General features: G+C 41.1%; 2 protein-coding genes and 1 long non-coding RNA gene across 5 annotated transcripts; 1 reads left to right on the top strand and 2 right to left on the bottom strand.

The window, feature by feature from the left end:
* Positions 1-342: 342 nt before the first annotated feature.
* On the bottom strand, positions 343-2,109 carry LOC119743161. Its single transcript, XR_005272980.1, has 2 exons — positions 2,049-2,109; positions 343-432 (listed from the first exon to the last, which is right to left on the bottom strand). It is a non-coding gene; the product is annotated as an uncharacterized LOC119743161 (long non-coding RNA).
* Positions 2,110-2,764: 655 nt separating this feature from the next.
* On the bottom strand, positions 2,765-6,536 carry LOC119743162. 2 transcript variants are annotated; one of them, XM_038219533.1, is made up of 3 exons: positions 6,298-6,536; positions 3,772-3,871; positions 2,765-2,903 (listed from the first exon to the last, which is right to left on the bottom strand). In XM_038219533.1, the coding sequence occupies exons 1-3, from the start codon at positions 6,486-6,488 to the stop codon at positions 2,889-2,891; spliced, it is 306 nt and encodes a 101-aa protein (XP_038075461.1). In that variant the 5' UTR covers positions 6,489-6,536; the 3' UTR covers positions 2,765-2,888. The 2 variants fall into 2 exon arrangements, 1 of the variants encoding a protein (XP_038075461.1); XR_005272981.1 differs by lacking the exon at positions 3,772-3,871.
* Positions 6,537-6,686: 150 nt separating this feature from the next.
* LOC119743163 (centromere/kinetochore protein zw10 homolog) lies at positions 6,687-20,996 on the top strand. Of its 2 annotated transcripts, XR_005272982.1 has the most exons (4): positions 6,687-6,906; positions 10,982-11,178; positions 19,999-20,148; positions 20,955-20,996. XR_005272982.1 is itself a non-coding variant. In XM_038219534.1 (3 exons), the coding sequence occupies exons 1-3, from the start codon at positions 6,867-6,869 to the stop codon at positions 20,038-20,040; spliced, it is 279 nt and encodes a 92-aa protein (XP_038075462.1). In that variant the 5' UTR covers positions 6,695-6,866; the 3' UTR covers positions 20,041-20,419. The 2 variants fall into 2 exon arrangements, 1 of the variants encoding a protein (XP_038075462.1); XM_038219534.1 differs by lacking the exon at positions 20,955-20,996 and having other exon boundaries at positions 6,695-6,906; positions 19,999-20,419.
* Positions 20,997-22,107: the final 1,111 nt, after the last annotated feature.

Consider the following 22,107-nt stretch of genomic DNA (forward strand, 5'->3'; position numbering starts at 1 on the left):
TGTGACAATAGCTTGTAGATTGACAACTAGTCTCTGTGGTTTCAGTAAAATATATAAAAAACATGTTTACATAATAAAAAATGTATATTGCATTATTAATTAAGAGCACAAAATTGCATCATGACAAGTTCCAATTTAAGAGTACTGATTTCAACAATGAATTAATCATTATTTTTTTTTTTAAATATAACACTGTCTCGTTATTTTGTTCCAATTGTTATATTATGATAATGCAATATATTTCATAATGCACTAATAGTCGGTTTCCCTTTTTGGTTTATTGGAACATTTGTTTGTTTATTTGAACAATCCTTTGTACTGATCCAGTGTAACCGGCACAAATTTGGACACCATGTATTGGTTCAGTTGAGCTTGCCATTTGGGGTCGAGATGCATGTTGAGAAGATGCCTGGTGATAGATGTCTTGAGATCCTATGAGGAAAAAATGACTAAAGAATATTCAAAATGAGACAAGCAAAATGGTGGTTAATCTAAACGCAGACTCAAAACGGCAGGTTCTTGCAGGCCGTTTAAAGTCTGATACTGGCAAGCGTGTAGATTGTCAGATCGACCTATGATGCAGGGTTCAACAATATTTAAATATCTAAAAGCGTACTAAATATCAGAATCATGAGGCCCTTGTATGTCCTCATGTACACGTGTCAGGTCAGATCTTCTGTTTAACGGTGGTCTGACTGTCTGAAGTACTTTCCTCTTCCACACAACAAATATCTTTACGCAAAGTATGTAAATGTGTATCACTAATTTTATTCAGTATTCATAAGATTGAATTTTGCGTTGAGGTGATGTAAATTAAATTAGGTTTTGCCCCTCACCGAAGTATAAACGGTTGGTATAAACGGTCAGTGTGTTACCTCCCGAGTGAAAGTTGGAACAAAATCACTCGGGTGGGACTCGAACCCAAGACCTCCTACTTTCTAGTGCAGATGTCTTACCACTCAACCACTGAGCTACGGGAATCAGTTGGCTGGTTCGAATCTGATGTACATAGCAGCAGGTATAGCATTAACTGTTCATAAGATGGAATTTTAAGTTGGGGTTATGTAAATCAATTTAGGTTTTGCCCCTCGCCAACATTTTTTTTCCAACTTTCACTCAGGAGGTAACACACTCATACTGTGTTTATACATGTAGTTCGGGGAGGGCAAAACCTAATTTGATTAGAGTTTTATTCAGCATGCCGAGTCCTGTGTTCAAAAGGTTCCTGTGTTTGACTCATGCACGATGTTATGTTGAGTCAATCTTGACAGGGGACACGGTGCTAGTGTTCTTGGGCAAGATACATTACTACAACTGCCTCCATTGAGTACATGTGGGGGGGGGGTGCAGACCACATAGGGCTGATCTCGAGCTTATAGCAGGAAAGTGTTCTCATGGCCTGATGAACAGGGGTAATAAGTGTGAGCAATCTGAGAGTGTTGTATAAGAGTGCTATATGAACACTGCACTATGATCATCAAATATCTTAACATCAGCACAAGGTGTTGGGCGACAGTGCGTTCAAGAGTTCCACCTAAACCTTTTCTTAAGAGGTATTACTGGGCAGTGTTGTAGGACTCGAGTCTAGGACTCGGACTTGAGTTGGACTCTAGTCACATTGGAAAATGACTCGGACTTGACCATGACTCCTCGAACTCGATGACTCGCGACTCGAGTCACATAATTTCAACAAAAGTAAAAACCTAACGTAGGGATGGGAAAGGATCATTGAGGAATACTGTTTGGATGATCAAACATGGAGGGAAGGGTTGGAGGAAGATTTTTTAGGGATGGGAATTAAAAAGAAAACACATTTTGGCTCTAAACAACATGTATCACACAACTATATACACGGGATTTACTTAAAAGGCAGAATAAAGGATTAAAAAATAATTTTAAAAAACGATTAGTTCGGTGAACAACTAAGAACAAGTGACTTGTGACTCGGACTCGGAATCGAGGCTTGTGACTCGAGACTTGGACTCGGACTCGACGTTGGTAACTCGACTACAACACTGGTACTTGGTCACAGAGTCCACTGTACCTACCAGGTAATTCTGAGTTGACCACCCCAGGGTAGACAGGCAAAGGCCCCCAAGAGGTGACGACATGAAGCTTGTCCCTCAGCTCAGGATGGCCCTTCATCTGTAAGGCCAGGGTGTTGGAGTTGATGCCTGTACCGTCTGCTGTCTTATTAAGGATCATCTGGATGGACTTCAGATGGGAACCTGGGCAGGAAAAAAAACATTTATGAGATGTAAATTAACCTTTTTTATATTTGATTTTTGTTTGCCCTTCGCTGACATATTTTGTAAACACTGTGCACTTAGTGTTGTCCGAAGGCTTAGGTGGGACTCAAACTAATGACCTCCTACACAAACAAAGTTGGGTTAAGCGCTGCTTCATCAGACTCCAAACGGCCAGCTTGCCACAGCAAGCTCAGTGGTCGAGTGGTTAATGTGTCTGCACTAGGAAGCAGAAGGTTGGGGGTTTGTGTCCAACCAGAAGTAAGCTTGTTGATTTTTTTCTTGCAAACCCTCGGAAAAAACTCAATGTTTACAGTGTTTGTAAAATACTTCAGGGAAGGGCAACAAAACAAATACATATATGAAAAAGAAGATCAAATATTATATGGATGAAATCGAATACAGTTGATTCCTACTTTCTAATTCACAATTTCGAATTTCACAACTATGATCTATCCATATAGATTTGAGATGCAGACCAATGCAAATGAGACTTCACAGATGTTTGTCTTACCTGACTGGATAATTTTACCGAAGAAACTGGCCTTGTTCTCTCCTATCTTTTCGAGTCCTCGATGGGTAATCCCAAATCCGCTCAGTGAATGGACGTAGTTGTAGGCCCAAACAGATCCAGGTAGGTCCTCAAACATTTGATATCTATCATTGAAATATCATCAATACAATTATGATTAGCATTGAAATATTTACATAGAATCAGGGGGGGGGGGGGGGGGGGGGGGAGGGATGTCAGGGGAAGAAAAGGGGTTGGGGATTATATTCCCCCCCCCCAAACAAAAATGGACAAACACACTTTCCCCTTCCCAATTGTCACATTTATGGAAGACAGTGTTCTAGTGAAGGTTTGCAGTTTGCAGTAACACCATGTAGGCATGTAGAGTCTCTTTTGGGAAGATGTGTGGATCTGAAAAGAACCACACATCTTCCCAAAAGAGACTTCTACATGGTGGCATCGCAAACCTTTACTAAACCATGCCACTACGTAGTTAAACCAAGTAGTTAGCTCTTGCAAATTGTCTTGCAAAGATGTTCCATCAACACAACTGAGAATATGACAACATCAACTTGATCGTCAGGCAAGGCAGAGACTGATTGCGAATGACAACCCCAGAAAGTGAAGAAGAAACTCTGATCAGATGACAACCAACATTTGCCCAGGAAAGAAAAAAAAGGCAACTGATGAACAGAAATCAAATTGTGATTTGTGAATAAAAACTTCCATTTGACATCATTCCTTATCAGATCAAATTGAATATCAAACAGAAGGGAAGTACAGAATTGTTGTATGGGTAAATAAATCAACATCCAGGGGAAGAACACAATTCATTTTGGGGAAAAAAATAACAAGGATTGATAGAAAAGAAAATCTCCTCTTTTTTTGCTGTTGTTTACATCTACATATACCTTTGTACAAAGTAATATTAGTGCTTAAAGATGATTTGAGTGAATGTTACTTTCCGTCTTCAGTAACATGACCAAATTGAAACCAACTACATGTACCAACTACCTGCTCCTCCTTCCAATCACATCCATATACTGTCACTATCCCCAAAGGCATTTTCAGGATGTATTCATCAAGTTTATTCCCACGTGACCGGTTGAACCAACTACAGGATGAGTCAAAAAGAAAGTGACCGAATTTGAAAAAAATGTTTAAAATATTTGGCTCGTTCTATCTTAATAAAAAAAAGAAGATAAAGTACATCTAATCAGACTTGTATGACTCGTGACTCGGACTCGAGTCCGACTCGAGTCACATTTTTAATGACTCGGACTGGGACTCGAGTCACTTTGACTTACGACTCGGACTCAGACTCTGGGCTACGGACTCGGACTTGGACTTGAACTGACTTGTGACTCGACGGAAATTACCGCACTGCACACACGCACATACCGGTATATAATTCGATCGTTTTCTTTACTGTGCAATACATGTACAGGGCGCTCGATGTGGTGCGTGCGTGGCCGTGGCCGGTTACCGATATACAATGTACATGTATTGACTTATAGAAATCAATGTACTGAAACTTGTACCCTGCCATCAACACGCAATACTGCATTGGTGCAAGATTGATAGGATAAGGTACCAGACTTTTCTTGTCAGACGTCCTGTCGTTCACACGCATATTGCTGTCGCATCGCGATAACGCGATATGAATAGTCTGCTGATCTGCCCGTTTCGGTAACGTTACATGAAGGTCCGTCTACATGAAGGTCCGTCTAGCAATGAAGGTCAGCAAACAGACGATAGCTCCGCAAAACTTCAGCATCACCATCAGAGACATCTGTTACCCTCTACATGTACGTAGTAGCTCAAACATCCACAGACCTCCAATTGCCTTCCTCCTCCAATGTCTTCTAAGGATGTGACGTTTCATTTTGTAAATGTTTAGCAAACATTTAAAGAACCATCTCAATGTTGAGCCCTTTCACAAAGACTGACGACTGCCCATTGTGCAGACCAACATGATCGACACAACAAATAATAAATGAGTAACATAATAAAAAGAGGGCTGTCATTGAAAACAATAAAAAGATGAGCACGTAGCCTGAAAGTAATCTAGTACTGCAGTTCTCCTTAGCTTTTAGCAAATTGAATAGGTTTGGATTATTTTTGTTATGCATGCTCAACTCAAAGGAAGATAGCGGAAAATAGGTTCCTGTTTTTAAAATTTGAGTTTTGTTAAAACTTTTGGAAAAATACGATTTAGAATTTTGTTTATTATTTTAAATGTTTAAATGTGTAAATGTCACATCCACAATTTCCTCACTCCACCAATACATAGTTCCCCTTTTGCCTGTGGATTTCAGTTTAATGTTTACACTCAGCCTGCAGAGGACAAAAATACTTTTTGATATCAGATTTTATATATTTATTGAATTTGTTAAAAGCACAAGTAAATTAATGTGCACAGTTTAACTAGCTAAATTAAATTTATGATATACATCTTTTTTCAAAGTGGATTTTTGTTAATTTTCACCTACTGCTTCTAATTGTTTCAGCTTCTTTTCAAAAAATTCAATGTACCCACTGACACCCTATAGTGAACAAAGTTAAACAGTACAACTGCCAATGCATCAACCTTACGCTAGAATCATTCGTGGGTTTATCTCTATCCTAAATGCTGGAGATGTTTATCGTGAATTTCTTCCTGCATGTACACTCCCAGCAAGTTCTTATTAAAAAGGGGCCTATGGGTCATTCTTCAGTATCAAGTGTCTACTTTCATGTCCCGACACTTTAAGGCACTATAAATCGAAAAATATAGAATGAAAATTAGATTTTTGAGCAGTGAAATTAACTTCAACACGACTCCTATTATGTGCAGTGTTAAAAACTCTTTAACATAATGGACAAGATGCTCATTCTTTACAATACTCCCTCAAAACCCCCTCAAAATGCATGTCCCCGTGTATTTCTCAATATGTACCTACTGCCATAATTTGTAAAGTAAACAACTTGAAAAGGTAATTATACCTCCAAAAGCCAAGTACTATAATAATTGTCATTTCCGTCACAAAAGGTGTGACAGATATGACTTTTGCATTCTTTTCACAATCAATATTTCTTTGGGCCCTATTGAAAATAAAGGAACCCAGCATTATTTCCTGTAGAAAACTACTTCACATCACCACTTCAATACAATAGAGACTTAAATAACAGAGAGAGAGATATGTTGCAAGGATGAATGAAGTCCCTGAAAGCCATCAGCCCTGTTTTTGGTACATAATAATTGTCAATTATCAGATTGATCTTCGATCAGGCCAATCAAATATGTTGAACACTTTCAAGTGCTTCAACATAGGGGGGGGGATGCACATATTGTGACGTACGTGAGTAACCACTAGCTTAATTGTCACTTCCTAACATGCTCAAAATCCAAAATGTTTAAATAGGATTATGTGAAAATCTTAGATCTGCGGTTTATGCAACAGGATTGGCACAATTGCGAATCCCACGCTTTGTGAATGCAAATCGCCATGATCGCAACCTTGGTATAGGCCTATGATTCTTTCCCTGCTAAATACTCACGACCGGACCATGAACGTCTTGCAGTTTTTCAGGTTTTTAAGAAAATCGAGTTGACGACGGACACACTGAAACCACCTCACAAGTAGAGATACAACACGTTCCTCGACAACGAATCTGGAGAAAGTTGCATGACCCAACATGGCAACGACATCATAGGGCAAGGGACACACCAACTTTTGCGAGACGGGCATTGTTACATTTTTGTAACACGCAGACAACAAACCACCACGTGTGAATATTATCCACCATTTTGCACCTGTCAGTATCACAAAACACCACCACCTGTGCGCGCCATCACGTGGGCATACGTCATACCAAGCGCATACCTTGGGATTTTTGTCAATTTTTGTACATATTGGTAACGGTATTGTTCTGCATTGAAAACATCGATTGTCAACAGATCTAATGTTACAGTTGTTATGCTTGCATTAGACTGTTTAATTAGTTGTTAAAATGATTACGTAGACAGTTATGACTCTAAGGCGAAGCTTAATCCGAAATTTCAGAAACGTCACTGTCAAAAAATTTGTTTAGAGGGCGCTGTACCGGCGGCAGATCCAAGAATCAAGATGACGTCCCTTGTCACCGATGTTCTGCTCGCAAACACGGGTAAAACTCAGCTGTTTTCCAATAATACTAACCTTTCAGACAAAGGTTCTCTCAAAAAAGTTCCAGAGATTATTGTAGGAAAAATAAAAAACTTAGTGCATTTAATTCCTATGTAGGCCGAGTATTTGAAACGCTTTTTGGTTGGTAAGTATTCGATCTTTATCGTTGCATCGGTTGCGTGATACAACGTATGAGAACGGGTGTCGGTCACTAAGCTTCGCCCGGTAATCCTTACTAGTATTATGACTACTCCAAGAACTATGAGGCTCTCCAGTGAGCCTCATAGACACAGAACCCCGCAAAATTGTTGTCAGCACAAAACACTAATTAAGTACAAAAACGTCCATCCCAACCAAGCTTTTTCCCACAGAACCGCTGCACAGTTTGCCCCTAAACTCCGTACAATACCTCATGACAATACCTCATGACATACTCACGTTATGTGCACCCAACAAACATCGGTGGATTCTGTCTGTTTTCGGCAAAAATGATGAAAAATATGCCCTTTCCGCACTGAGCCAACCTAACACTTGAAACGAGCACGCGCCCTGAATGATCGCAGTCATTTTCGGTTCGATCGCTCGGAGCGCGCCGCGGGGGTATGGTGTAGGAGCGGAACGATAGTATGCGCATGCATACAAGTGCAAGTATGTACCCCCCGCGGCGGGCTCCTAGCGATTGAACCCGAAAATGACTGCGATCATTCTGCGCGCGTGCTCGTTTCAAGTGTTAGGTTGGCTCAGTGTAGTCCGAGTAACTTGGACCCAACTTATCGCCTTTTTAAAAATTTGGACATGGTCTGGCGATAGTAGGGTCCAAGCTCATTCCTCGACCTAGACAACACAGTCACTGACAGTCCCAAAAACCAACATTTTCCAACAAAAAACATCAGATTTCACCTTCAAAACGGCCTCCAAATTACTAGATATGTCACCTGAGGTACAAGTAGACATAGATGATTAAGATGGTTGTACTTAAGTTTACTTACGATCCGGAAAAAAGTGAAATTTTCCGTTCAATTCTGGAGACCCCCTCTGCCTAGGTTGTCGTTGTTGTGCTCACGTTCAAAACTGCATGATAATGGCGTCTGACCTCGACCTCATGCAAATGTGGTGCGGCGCGCTTGCGCATAATGCACTGCATGCATACCCGGCAGATTCCCCTGCGCCGCGCCGACGACTGTTTCCTGATGTAGAGCGCTGTGTAAGTTCGCGGTACGCCTGGCTAGCCAGCGCGACTCCCAGGCGTACCACGAACTTACACAGCGCTCTACATCAGGAAACAGTCGTCGGCGCGGCGCAGGGGAATCTGCCGTGTTAGCCCCACTAGTGTGGCCGTCGGTATGCTGCGCTTGGGTTCAGCGCAGCATACCGACGGCCACACTAGTGGGGCTACTGCCGTGTATGCATGCAGTGCATTATGCGCAAGCGCGCCGCACCACATTTGCATGAGGTCGAGGTCAGACGCCATTATCATGCAGTTTTGAACGTGAGCACAACAACGACAACCTAGGCAGAGGGGGTCTCCAGAATTGAACGGAAAATTTCACTTTTTTCCGGATCGTAAGTAAACTTAAGTACAACCATCTTAATCATCTATGTCTACTTGTACCTCAGGTGACATATCTAGTAATTTGGAGGCCGTTTTGAAGGTGAAATCTGATGTTTTTTGTTGGAAAATGTTGGTTTTTGGGACTGTCAGTGACTGTGTTGTCTAGGTCGAGGAATGAGCTTGGACCCTACTATCGCCAGACCATGTCCAAATTTTTAAAAAGGCGATAAGTTGGGTCCAAGTTACTCGGACTAGGCTCAGTGCAGAAAGGGCATATTTTTCATCATTTTTGCTGAAAACAGACAGAATCCATCGATGTTTGTTGGGTGCACATAATGTGAGTATGTCATGAGGTATTGTACGGAGTTTAGGGGCAAACTGTGCAGCGGTTCTGTGGGAAAAAGCTTGGTTGGGATGGACGTTTTTGTACTTAATTAGTGTTTTGTGCTGACAACAATTTTGCGGGGTTCTGACTCTATGAGGCTCCACTACGTGGAGCCTCATAGTTCTAGGAGTATATTATGACCCTGTTCCTACGTAAGGAGGGAAAGACTCACCAAAACAGTTGACTAAATCATGACACTCAAAATTGACATTCTGATATTTCTTGACCCATCTGAACAATTGGCATTGAATGACCAATGACATACTTAGTCCGAGTAACTTGGACCAAACTTATCGCCTTTTTAACATTCGGACATGGTCTGGTGATAGTAAGGTCCAAGCTAATAGTGCGAGCTGGACAACATCATCCTGTCACTGTCCCAGAAACCAACATTTTCCAACAAAAAAACATCAGATTTCACCCGCAAAACGGCCTCCAAATTACTAGATATGCCACCTGAGGTACAAGTAGACATCAATGATTTAGATGGTTGTACTGAAGTTTACTTACGAACCGAAAGAAAAGTGAAATTTCTCGTTCAATTCTGAGAGCTCCCCTCGCGATCTTGAACACGTTAAATTTCTGACTCGTGTTAATGTTTGAGCGACGCGATTTTTTCTTCATGCCCAGCGTACATTCGATGGTCCCCGTATCCCGAGTGCGATTCCGATACCGAGCGCGTGCGATGCATCGATTATGATAATTATCACGTTTGTAAACACAAACTTGCATTTCAACTGTAAAAGGATATCAGGAACCAGCTTGAACTGGTATCCGCCATAAAAGCTGCGCTAGAGTTCACGACTCCCTATTATCGTTCGAAATGCACATGTGTTTACAAACCTGATCCAGCCTACTCATTATCATAATCGATGCATCGCGCGCGCTCGGTAACAGAATCGCACTTGGGATACGGGGACCATCGAATGTACGCTGGGCATGAAGAAGAAATCGTGTCGTTCAAACATTAACAACACGAGTCGGAAATTTAACGTGTTCAAGATCGCGAGGGGAGCTCTCAGAATTGAACGGGAAATTTCAAAGATATAAATTGTCTCTACAGTGTCTCTCTACAATTGTCTCTACCTTTTCAAATATATAAAAAAAACCCAATAATTATGGACAAAAAACGTACAAAATGAAAAGGAAAAAACATTGTTCGCCTTTGAGTTTGGTTCACACATTTGGACAATTTGCCGGGTTTACCTTAGATCAGCCGTAGTTCCATCGGAAAGGATGATAGATTATTTTCATTTTACATGTGATTTAATGTAAGAGGAAACCTGTAGCTTATAAAAATCGTCATTTTTCGAGTAAACCCATTTTGAAAGCTTCGTGCCCTCTATGATTGTACTTAACTGCATTTCTGGGCCGGGAACCAGTCAGTTGTAAATCGTTTCAGTTAAATGTATACATTTCCAACGCGTCGAAAGATTACAAATGGAGCGCCGCAGCACGTGGCGCGTGGCTAGCCATGTTAACGGGCCAAATTCCAGGGTCTGTGTACAGGTACGTGCACACTAACGTTACATTCAACAACAAAAACGTATAACGTGAGACCTTACTTTTCTCATTGAAACGGTTTCCGACTTAAATGATATTTAAACTTTCCGTGGCATTCTTGACCATTTTCAGTGAAGACAAGTTTACAATTACTCGGCAAAACTGCAAAAATTATCCCCTAAACTGTCGCCTGTTTTGAATTTGTGACCCAATACTTTCCTACTACACGACACGGAAAAACAAAAAAAATGCAACAAATACTCTCTGTTTTTTAGCGCTAAGGTTTGCAAAAGTGACTTTGATTGCCTTAAATTCCTGTCTACGTGGAAAGAAAAATTTATTTAAGTACTTTGAGCGTGATGTTGACCGATACTTCAGTGGCTCAAACTGCCACTGCAGGCATCCATGTTTGCTGATTATCAGTATTTCATATTTTGAGTGCACATGCGCGCAAACTAAATGAGCGGCTGAAACATACGTGCCTTATTAACCGTTACAAATCCACAAGCTTATTGATTGGGTTTTTATATCCTAGAGTTTAAAAGTGCTACAGGCAAAACTTCATTCGAAAGTTGGTCCTGCTATTTGGGTTTTGGTGTTTTTTACTCACCCAATATTTTGTAATTCTTTGCCCAGATCTGTTGGAAAAGGAAGACCTTGGGACGCGCATCGGCAAATTATCAACTCACATTGATGAGATCAAGGGTGAAATCTACCACGCCGTACACGAGAAGTATGCTAACTACAGACCCACCAGGGACTCCACCCAGGAGCTACACAACAAGGTGCAGACACTGTCCACTGAGATGCAGACTCTCAGCAATAAGATCAAGGTATGTCATAGTCTTAAGGCCCTAGTAACACATTCACGGTTGGACCTACGAATATCCACCGTTTACCAAGAATCAATTGATCACTATGAACCGTCAAGACTCATGGAGAAATTGACTTTCTAAGAATGCACTAGGGTTTCAGGACGGATAGCCACAACTTTCGGAGGTTTCTCTAGGAATACACCACGGTTTCTTGAATGGATTGTTTACGAATATTGACAGTATTACCAAGAATAATGATGTTAATGCCACAGTTGTCTGCGATTGGGCCACGGATGACCAAGGTTCTCCTACAAATAAAGCATAGTCATATTCGTAGTACAACCTTAGCAGAATTCAAGCATATCTGGGCATAACCGTAGGACATCTGTAGTGAATTCGTAGAGAATAGATTTCCACCACGAATGAGCTACAAATCTCCAAGAGTATGTACAAATAGCTACAAATAACACTACGAATTAGTACAGTTGTTCTATGGATGTCCCCGGGTTTCACTGCGCATTGATTTTCATGACGATTCACCAAGGACGTTTGGAACAGTTTAAAAGTTCTGTAGCGCCTCCACGAATACCAAAGGAAGATGAGGGATAACCACGCAGATATTTAGGATGAATACAGTACTCCCACGGTTATCACAATTCTCAACTGTGGATAGCTGTAGCTCCAAACAGTGAATGTATGACTGAGGCTTAACGGCTAGACATTGTTACGGTTTGATATGCGACAACCTGCTGCAGTGATAAACCCACACCCACTGACCAACCAATATCACCCACGAACCCGTCGGAACAACGTATAGGCCAATTCCTACTGGTTGTGTAATGTGCGCGCACCTTTGGCCTAATATATGCAGCGCGCATTCAAAAACAATTCACAGTAGTTCCCAAGGAAACTTTCAAATTTCTTCAAGTAACGTAAAAGATGCAGCAAGACGTTTGTGCAACTTCACTGGTCAGCACTTTTGTTGTGTGTAGTTTGTGTGGGACTGAAAATGAACAGTAATTGCCTGCGGAAGTAGCGCATGCGCACTTCCCCCATTTTTTTTTGGGGGGGGGGGGGAGAGATTTTATGAGTTGGCCTAGACGTTCCGATGGTGGGGGATATTGGTTGGTTTTGATAGCCACCTCTTGCGACGGCGGGTCATCGCTGCAGCATGTAATTGTGTATCCGACCATAACATCGTCTAGCCCCTAGACTAGGTACATGTATGTGAGGCTGTGTCTGATGAGACAGGCATTGTTGTCTGTGGCAATAGCTTTTGACTTAATGCACTATCAGGGTTCGACCTTAGCGGTGGTCCGCTGGCCAAATGCCAGTTGAATTGCCGGCGGACCAGCTGAAACACCTTGCCAAGTGGTCCGGCTGGCCAGCTGAAAAAATCTGTGTCAAAAAAATGCTTGTTGTATTTATTTGGTTTCTTACTTACATGTATATGTACATTCGCTATTTTTTCAAAAGAAACCTCCGTTATTTTTACAAATTTGCTTCGCGATATGACTACTTCGCAATTCGATGTCACGGTGACTATAATCATGTGCGTTATCCGGTAACCCGTAATCCAGCCCAATGCAGCGATGACTGGTTCCCGCCGCGCCAATTTAGAAGACATCATGATGAAAATGCGGTAACTAGTCTGTGCACGGCTATGCAATCGATAGCACTAGAGCATTGCTGTTATGCATCGTGCAGGCGCCAGGCACGTGCTCTGTCAACTGGTCGGATTCGACATCGTAAAAATGCCAAGAAAACACCAATGGAGAAAGAACATTTTTGCAAGTTAATTTTATACAGAATTGATCTAGCTTGTCTGTGTATTTTCTGTGTTCAAGAGTTCATTTTGAGAACGAACTACTCGTATTTGGAGTGATACATGCCGTGTGTTTCCCGAAATTTTTGACCGTGAAAACGGGTCTGTCGGCCCATGGTGGGCCGCTTGCCACACACGCACGCATCACACACCTCGGAGTTTTGGCCAGCTCCCCACGTCTTGACTAGCGTTGTGCATATGGTGCGAACAACCTGAATTTTCCATTAATTTTTGGGTAATTCTTATTTTTAGGACACCTTTCCTATATAAGGTTAAAAGACTCACCAAAACAGCTGACTAAATGACACTCAAAAGTGACATTCTGGTATTTCTTGGCACATTTGAACAGTTGGCAATGACACCTCTTGAATATCAGCAGGTTTGATTTGTAGAAAGAGGGCAGGGTTTTGATTTATGAGGGGACGATGACAAACAGAAAATAGATTTAAAAGCAAGATGGCAAACTGCCAAAAAAGGTAGGAAATTCACTTTTTCCTTGAAAGTGCTTTCAAAATTATAACTAACATGAGTTTGTCTGAAGAAAAAAGACTTCTTTAGCCTGCAAAAGTCACTTTGGTACTGGACAGTCATCTGCAAAAGTCAGTTTTGAACAGAACTCGTACAAAATAGAGGTGTCCTAAATGTAAGGATTACCATTTTTTTGAAATTATCGAACGTAAATATATTGACAATAATTACAGGTAGGTTTTATTCACTTTTTGTCGCTATTTCGTGTATAGCTTTCGTAGTGCAATGAAAATAGTTCAGGCTAATACTTCGCATATAAAAAATTGAATACCCCATTCACTCTGCATAAAAAAAAATTGGCAAAAAAAGAATTTCCGACCGACCGACCCTGTTTTTGAAAGGCATGTAATCGGAAGCAGAACTATTTTTTTGGCCTAATTAAGGTAGGTTTTATTCACTTTTTGTGGCCATCATTTTGTGTTTAGCTTTCGTAGTCAAGGGCGGATCCAGGGGGGGGGGGCCAAAGGGGGCTATGCCCCCCCCCCCAAAAACGAAACCAATTTTTAAATTTTTTTTTTATGTGACATCGCAGTAAAGGCAGGCAATGAGTACACCACCATCTTTTCCATTGGTTAAAGTGGTCAGAAATTGCCTCAGATCGCACCACAGAGCATCTAGAATCCAAAATGTTTTTGGGGCCCTTAAGCGGGCCCCGAACCCCACGCCGTAATTTTTTTGACCCAATTTTTTTTGGCCCCCCCCCCCCAAAATGTGTTCTGGATCCGCCCTTGTTCGTAGTACAATGAAAATAAATCGGGCTAAAACTTTGCCTACTGAGGCCTAATTGAATACCCCTTTCAAGCTGCATAAAAATATTGGCCAAAAAAACCCCCAAAAATCAGACCTACCAACCCTATTTTTAAAAGGCATGTAATCTGAGGCAGAACTTTATATTTTTTTTGCGGCCTCAGATCATGGAGGAAGAAAATAGACCTCTATTGCTCAGGTGACATGGGTGTTGACTATAGTCTAGTTTAATAAGACTGATGTGAAACTGATTAACTGGTGGGTACACGCTGTATAAGACGGACCAGTCAAAAACCTGGCGGACCAGTCAAAATGCTGGCCAACTGGTCAGGCTGGCCAGTCAAAAAAAAAGTTAAGGGCAACCCCTGTAAAGATAGTAAGGGAACTAAACTCCCTGTGAAATTATCCTTTCTGGCAAGCTCTCAATTCCAAGAAATCAACGAAACTCATTTCCAATGGTGCGTCTTAAGAAGCACCATAGGAAAATTTAAATTAGTAGTTCGTTTTGTTATTCAGCGCAGTGCGCACAAGCATTGGAACGACGCACAGGCGCGCGCGGTTGCTATAATTTTTCGGATCAGTGCGCGACATCGCGTAAAGCTGCAATTCAAAACAATTCGAACATGATTTAGCAACTTTTGATTTGAAATTGAGATCCTAGAATGCTGTTTTTCTCGGAATATAAAGCTGAAGCTGAGCTGAAACTTCATCAAGTAAGTTGTTCAGTATCCTTCATTAGATTTTGAACACATTTATTGCTTCAAACGAACGAAATGCACTTATCACAAATGATGGACTATAGTTTTAAAGGACAGGCCTTCAAAGTGATTCTGATGAACCTTTTTAATGTTTAAACTGAGAGTTTATTGCTGGAGATGTTTGAAGACAATTGTGACAACGATTCTTGAAATCACATATTTTTGAGGAGACAGGTTTTTAGGGTCATTGTGTTTAAATGGTGATATTTTCTGAATGGATTGACCACTTTACTTATCCATTTTTTCATCTTAAAGTACCTTAAGATGTTTGCTTTCCCTTCATTATTTTTGATGCTACATATTTTTTAAATATGAAATATAATTTTTGGGATTTTGGTTCCATTTTTTTTTTAACTCACCCTGTATCAATCTTGAAGTATCGTGTATAATCACACACCTGAGACTACCGGCTTTTCTCAATTTGTGTTTTCATTTCCCGGACGAGCCCCCATTTGTCACATTCCCTGGTTTGCTCCTCCCCAAGAAATATAACCCTCAGTAGTCTGGTACACCGTCACACAAAATAAATTGTCGAGTGAATTGACAATTTATTTTGTGTGACAATTTATTTTGTGTGACGGGTGTACCAGACTTCTGAGGGTCATATTTCTTGGGGAGGGGCAAACCAGGGAATGTGACACTGACAGTTGGTTGCAATCTGTTCTGGGCCTGCACATTACTGATGACACAGGAAGTATTGACAATTCCCTACGTTAAAGTAAAATACTTCTCTATTCTTGATAATATGCTGTGAATGTTTCTCGTTACCAGTAAGGTGTTTCACAGTAATATGCACCAATCACAAGATGGAATTTTTGCAGATGAAAATTAGGTTTCGCCCTTCTCCGACGTGTATACACTGTTTACTCAGTGTGTTAAGGGCCTGTCACATTATATGCGATCTCATAGGAGACCTTACGGCGACCAAAAATATTTCATAAATTTAACAATCGCAATGACAATTTTCTGTATCAAAGAAGCTCAAGCTACGCTCATACTGTGCTCTCCCCACGCTTACGATGCGCTCAACTCGTCTATGCGCCCCTGTCAAGCTCAATTACTCTATCTAGTCGCTGCCGCTGCGCTGTCACTGCGCTCACACTATGCTCTGCTCACTGTTGATACGTCCTTGTAGCTCACGTCGCGCTCTCTATTCGACCAAAATACGCTCATGGGACGTCACTTGCGCTGTATAAATACCACGACAAAATGGTCAATACACAGTCCAGTTTCAAAATTATTCTACAAGTTCATCGCAGTCGAGTTAGTTTCTCATGGAGACTACATCAACTGTCTTGCGCCTAGGCTGCCTCAATGCCACTTCAATGTCGCACAATTCACGCTCCCACAGCCCCTCGAGTTGCGTCATTGTGGCGCCTTGGCCAGAGCGCAGAGGTGTTGCGATTGTTTTGGGCATGTTCAAAGATCTTGGCGCTCATCGGAGACCATTAAGACCCTCCGGTGCCCATCTGGCGACCTATGTAGTTGTCGCTGCGATCTAGTAGTTGTTTTTGCACCCCAGCTATTTTTCAAGGACGCAGTAAGAGCGCACATAAGATCGGAGACAGTGTGACAGGGGTTTTACCTCCCGAGAGAAAGTTGCCTCATACACGAATATCAATGCATTGTGTACCGCGTGTGCAAGCACTGAGAAAAAGGAACATTGTTCTTGACAGCTTTCCAGTGACTGCTGACTCTCTGTGTGTTGTGCATGCCCTTGGCTTGGTGGCTTGCTGCTGCATGGCCTGGCAGCATGGTGCTCTTGGTCATTTTCTGCCTGCATGTGGAATCACATGAAGCTCAATCTGCTTCCCTGGCTGCAATGGTTGGCTGGGATTTCGTCATGGGAAGCAACGACAGCACATGTCTTACCACTCGACCACCGAGCTAACGGGATTGGATGGCTGGTTCGAACGGAAAATTCCATCTTATAATAGTTTATGCAGTACCCGCCGCTATGTACATCAGATTCGAACCGGCCACCCGATCCCGTTAGCTCGGTGGTCGAGTGGTAAGACATCTGCACTAGAAAGCAGGAGGTCGTGGGTTTGAGTCCCACCCGAGTGATTTTTTCCAACTTTCACTCGAGAGGTAATACACTGAGTATACAGTTTTTAAAAACGTTGGTGCAGGGCAAAACTTAATTTGATTAATATCACCCCGACGCAAAAAATTCCATCTTATAACGACAGCACAGTTTGAGGAATGAGAAAGCCTTGACTACAGCTGCACGATAGTCAGCGTTAGTCAGCACTGTAGACGAGGGAATTAATTGAGCTATTGATAAGTCTGAAGATTTTCTGCAAGTTCTAGATATTCAATAGCTTGGGCAGGCAAAGTATAAGTTGTTCCCAGAGTATAAATAATTGCAGCTGAAACGTTCAGTGAGTTCAGAATGATAAAAAATGGCAGTATTGATGATAACCATACAGAGGACCTTGCCTGCTCGCTTGGGACAATTTGGCAACTGTGCTGATTGCTTGCACACTTTAACTACTACCAAGATGTACAAAGCAAGAGTGGCTACTAAATAGGTACTGTTGGTAACAAAATTAATCCAAAAAATGATGTCTTTAAAGACAGTCTCTGGCAAGAATATCGGAATCACACCAACAATAATTGTTGGCACCCAGACTCCTGCTGATATCTTTGCTGCTCGAGACTCAGAGGCTTTTTCCTTGTACTTGAATCCCAGGACATACCGTTATTTTGTTTTACCGTTTTGGATTTCCTCAAAAACAAAAACCGTGAACGAACTATTGACCGTTTTGTCATTTTACAGTTTTGTAAAACGGTCAAACGGTATTAAGTCACACACAAAAAATACTTTTTGTTGTTGTTTTTTATTGTAGAAAGCGTTAAACGGCTAGTTGCTTTATTTTTAGAGTGTTGTTTTACAAAATCATGACAATGACAAAACGGTCAATAGTCTTGCCGACCATTTTTTTTATTTAGGTTCGGCAATTAAGCAATGCACCTAGCAATGTTAATGCGTCCTAGGGATCGAGTCATTGCCTGGGCCCTCCTTACATTTTCGTTCTCACGACAGAATTTGCGAATTAGCTATTGAAGAGCCGCGTCGACTTAAACTCCAATTTCCTTCAAAATATCTGCAAATTCATCAAACGTCTTACCATCCTGTATCCATTGTGAAAAGTAATGCCCTCCCTTGCAGTTTTCCAGCGCCATTTTCGCTTGCAACTATTTAAGCCCCACCAACTGAATCGCATGAGAAGGGGGTCAGGGTCTTCGCCAGGAATCACACCACGCATTAATTATGCCGAGCCAACACTCATGTAAAGCAGGGTCCCCCTCCACCCCCTTGCCCACCGCCACAAAATGCACCACGGACTGTTAACTATGACACTACAATTAAAAAAACAGCGTGTATTCAAAACTGACCGTTTTGCTGTTTTTCTAAGTTATTTGTGTAAAACTGTAAAACAAAAATAATCGATTGTGATAAAGTTCTCAAGGTGCTTTTCAACTTCATCATTCTCCATATCCAACATTTTATTCAGATGTAACAGCGAATATAAGACCTGGAGCAATGTGTAGTTGAAACAAAAAGCTTCTGCATTTTTTCCCCTTAGTGTTTTTTTATCTCTAAGATTTGTAAGGATTAGTTCTTTGTTCCTTGTTTTGAATGCATACTAAACCAAAGTAGACAATAGAGTTTCACAGTTGACTTTGGCACAGATGTGCTTCAGAATAACTTTTTATTTTCTCTTCAAGACTTTTTTTACATGTATATTGTGTAATCCGTCGTAAAGGTTTTGCTCATATCTAGGTTACTTTAATAAGAAAAAGTGAAATGGCACTCTGCACTTTTTACAGAGTTTTACAGCTTATAAAAGATCACAGACATAAAGTAACCCTTGCATTATCTATAACTGAATAAAATTAGATGCAGATCAAAAAATGACACAAAATCTTTCAGGTCGTAATTTTGCTTACAACATATTTATTTATATCTCACATATAGAAACTTGACACAAGCTTTAGATTTGGTGTTTGGATAATCAAGAAAGACATTTAAAATACAGATACAAATAGTCACTGCATCAACAAAGATTTGAAACCATGGAATTCCTACACTCTCTTGCTTGAAATTGAAAGTGTACTTAGACTTCTGCTATCAAATGTTGTACTAAGAAATTACCCATGAACTTTTCTTTTTGTTCTTGGCCCAAACTGATGACCAGCTTTGCCAACAGATTGGCTCCCGTCCGTACATTATTGATACTGATTGTGGGGGGGGGGGGGGGGGACCAGCCTATCCAGCAAGAACAGAAATAATGTTTGGCAGCCAATAATTTGGAATTGTAAAGTAATAATTCAGTAACTGAACGTGAGCTTTTTTGTGTTTGGTGTTTCATTCAAAAGTGAATAACTTTTGTATTGCTTGAAAAATAGCAGATTGGTAAAGAAATCTGTTTTTCGGGATGAAACTCGAAAATAGCACGGAACTTTAAGTAAATTTAGTACCTCATCCGGCATTTGTTGAGTAAAACTGTTATGTGGACAGTTTTCCTTGTTTTTTTTCCTAGAAGGTACAGCATTAATGGTTGCATGTCTGTGTAGAGTGTGTGCGATTCACAGTTTCAGATGATTCTTATTTTATCTGATAAACTGTCTAAGTTGAACACATTACCCTCATTGTTTCAAGCGTAAACTTTAATTTGCAATGCACCACCAGAACTATGAACTGAAGTTATGAGAATGGTAGGAAGATGACAAGTTCCACACACAATCCATTACCCTTTGGAGATACGGTGGACACAATACGAGGGCGCTATTTGGTCTGGGTCTAGTCGTTTGCATAAGTTACCCCAATATACCCAAATCAAATAACACCCTTGTATTGTGTCTGCCATATATCGCAAAAGGCTTATAGCAGTTGAGCTATTCACTTTTTCCAAAATTTGTTAAGACTCTGGAATACTGAATGTGCTTTTCACATCTTTTCCCAATCTACAGGTTAAACAACATGGTGACTCCACTGTGGAACCAGCCGTATGAGGACCAGCTATCCACCAAATAGACCAACACCAGGGAGTTTCTGAGGAATTTATCCAAGATGCTGTAACGGAACATTGGGGAGATGTCTCCCTGTCTGAAGCAACAAAGGTGAGCTACCCGCCAAAGACACGGGATGGTTGTGGGCCAGAATGGAAATGTGATCTTCGTTGACAAAAAACTGTTTCCAGACACAGTTTTCTGGCAAGTGGACTTACCGGTACATGTACAGCTGCCCTGAAATTTCATTAAAAGTCCAGAAAATGATGCCTCATTTTTCTTGAGAATCAATTAAAACTCAGCAAACTTTGGGCCAACTTCTGAAATAAACTTCCTTTCCACACACAAAAGTCCCAAAGATTAAAAGGGGGGGGGGGGAGTTGGTAAAAAAAATGTTTACAAACAAAAAGCCGAAAAATGAACACAAAACCAAAACTTCACAATTCATAAGCTGCTCGAATGAGACTCGCACCAACAATCTCCTGCTTCCTAGTGCAGATGTCTCAACTACTTGACCACCAGGCTTGCTGGGGTTGGCTGGCTGGTCCCAATCTGATAAAGCAGGTGCCACAATCAATGAGTTTAATTGATTGTTTACGTAGGGGAGTTGTGAATGTGAATACCTGGTTTTGACTTTCACCAATGTAAATTTGAATGCACTGTATATTCAGTGCTGTCTGAGAGCTTACGAGCAAAGATTCTGCAAGCTTGCTTGGGTGGGATATGAACCCATGACCTCCTGCTTACTAGTGCAGACATCTTAACCACTCAATAACAGAGCTTGCAAAGGTTAGTGGGCCAGTTTGAATCTTGTGCATATATAGCTTTGGTTACCACAAGAAATTCACAAGCCTGTTGGAGTGGGATTCGAACCCACACCCTCATGTTTAATAGCACACTCTTCATTTGATTGACAGGAAGAACCACAGTGGGATGGAATGTGAGTTGGAGCCAATTAAAGCCATCGGTGAGTTAGCTAGTTGACAAATATTTGTTGATAAAAATATAGATTTTATTTAAATTTATTTGTAGTGTTGTGAATGATTTTATGAATTATAATCTCAATGATAGTTCACATTGGCACATAGTGTTAGGTTAGCTTGACTGGTGTGATCTTTGAACTCAGGTAGATAGATAGAGTCACCTTACTTGTACTAAATTTATATTTCAACCTGGATTTCTTGTTAGATAAACCATACAGCATGTGAATCTTTTGTGGGGTAAATATTCCTGACATTGGAGATGTCTGATTTGTTCCTTTCATTTTCATTGTTTGTTTGCACACTCATAGCCAGTATTACACCGCGTTCCCACTTGAATTGGGAAAAGGTGGATCAAGATCCGGCATTTTGGTGTGATCGTTATCTTACCGCAACGAAACCGCAAGTCGCGTTCCCACTTACGCTTGATCCACCTTTTCGTACGGAAATGTTGGGTCCGAAAGGTCACTGAGTTCGGAATTACGCGCGCTCTGTGGGAGTGCCATTGTTGCATGGTTGCATGCTAGGCCAGGATGGGTCAGTTTTCAAACAGCACTATCAGAATTTACAGACAAAAATTACGCGAATTCACCAACATAAATCACGGATCTGTAGAGGATCCGTGCGTGCATAAATTAACAGGTGAAATCCAACAGAGCCGCTCATTGTGTGACATCACGGCAGAAACCAATGCATTGATAAGGATTACCTGGTTCTGAAGCTTCTCATTGGTTAGAAACGGTCACATGATGTACTACGACATCATTTTCCAATTTTCTATAATCAATACTCCAGATTTGTCACCTCCGTACGTACCGCGTTATCGGCACTATTCTAATCGCATACTCGTAAGCTTTTCCATGATTCTGTGCCAAAGTGAAGTCTTTTGGTGAGTGCGGAACTCAGAGTCATTTATGGATGAAAAATAAGTAAAATTTCAGGAATGAAAAAGGTTTAGTAATGGACGAACACGCAACAAAAATAAGGCCTATAGTGTAGTTTTAGGATACCACGTGCGCTTTTGCATGCGCGGTGCTAGCCCGTAGTTCAGCGGTTGTTTATTGTGCATGTTGTATACGCTGGAAATGTT

This window comes from Patiria miniata, unplaced genomic scaffold (assembly GCF_015706575.1).
Source record: "Patiria miniata isolate m_02_andy unplaced genomic scaffold, ASM1570657v1 HiC_scaffold_6, whole genome shotgun sequence".
Taxonomy (NCBI): domain Eukaryota; kingdom Metazoa; phylum Echinodermata; class Asteroidea; order Valvatida; family Asterinidae; genus Patiria; species Patiria miniata.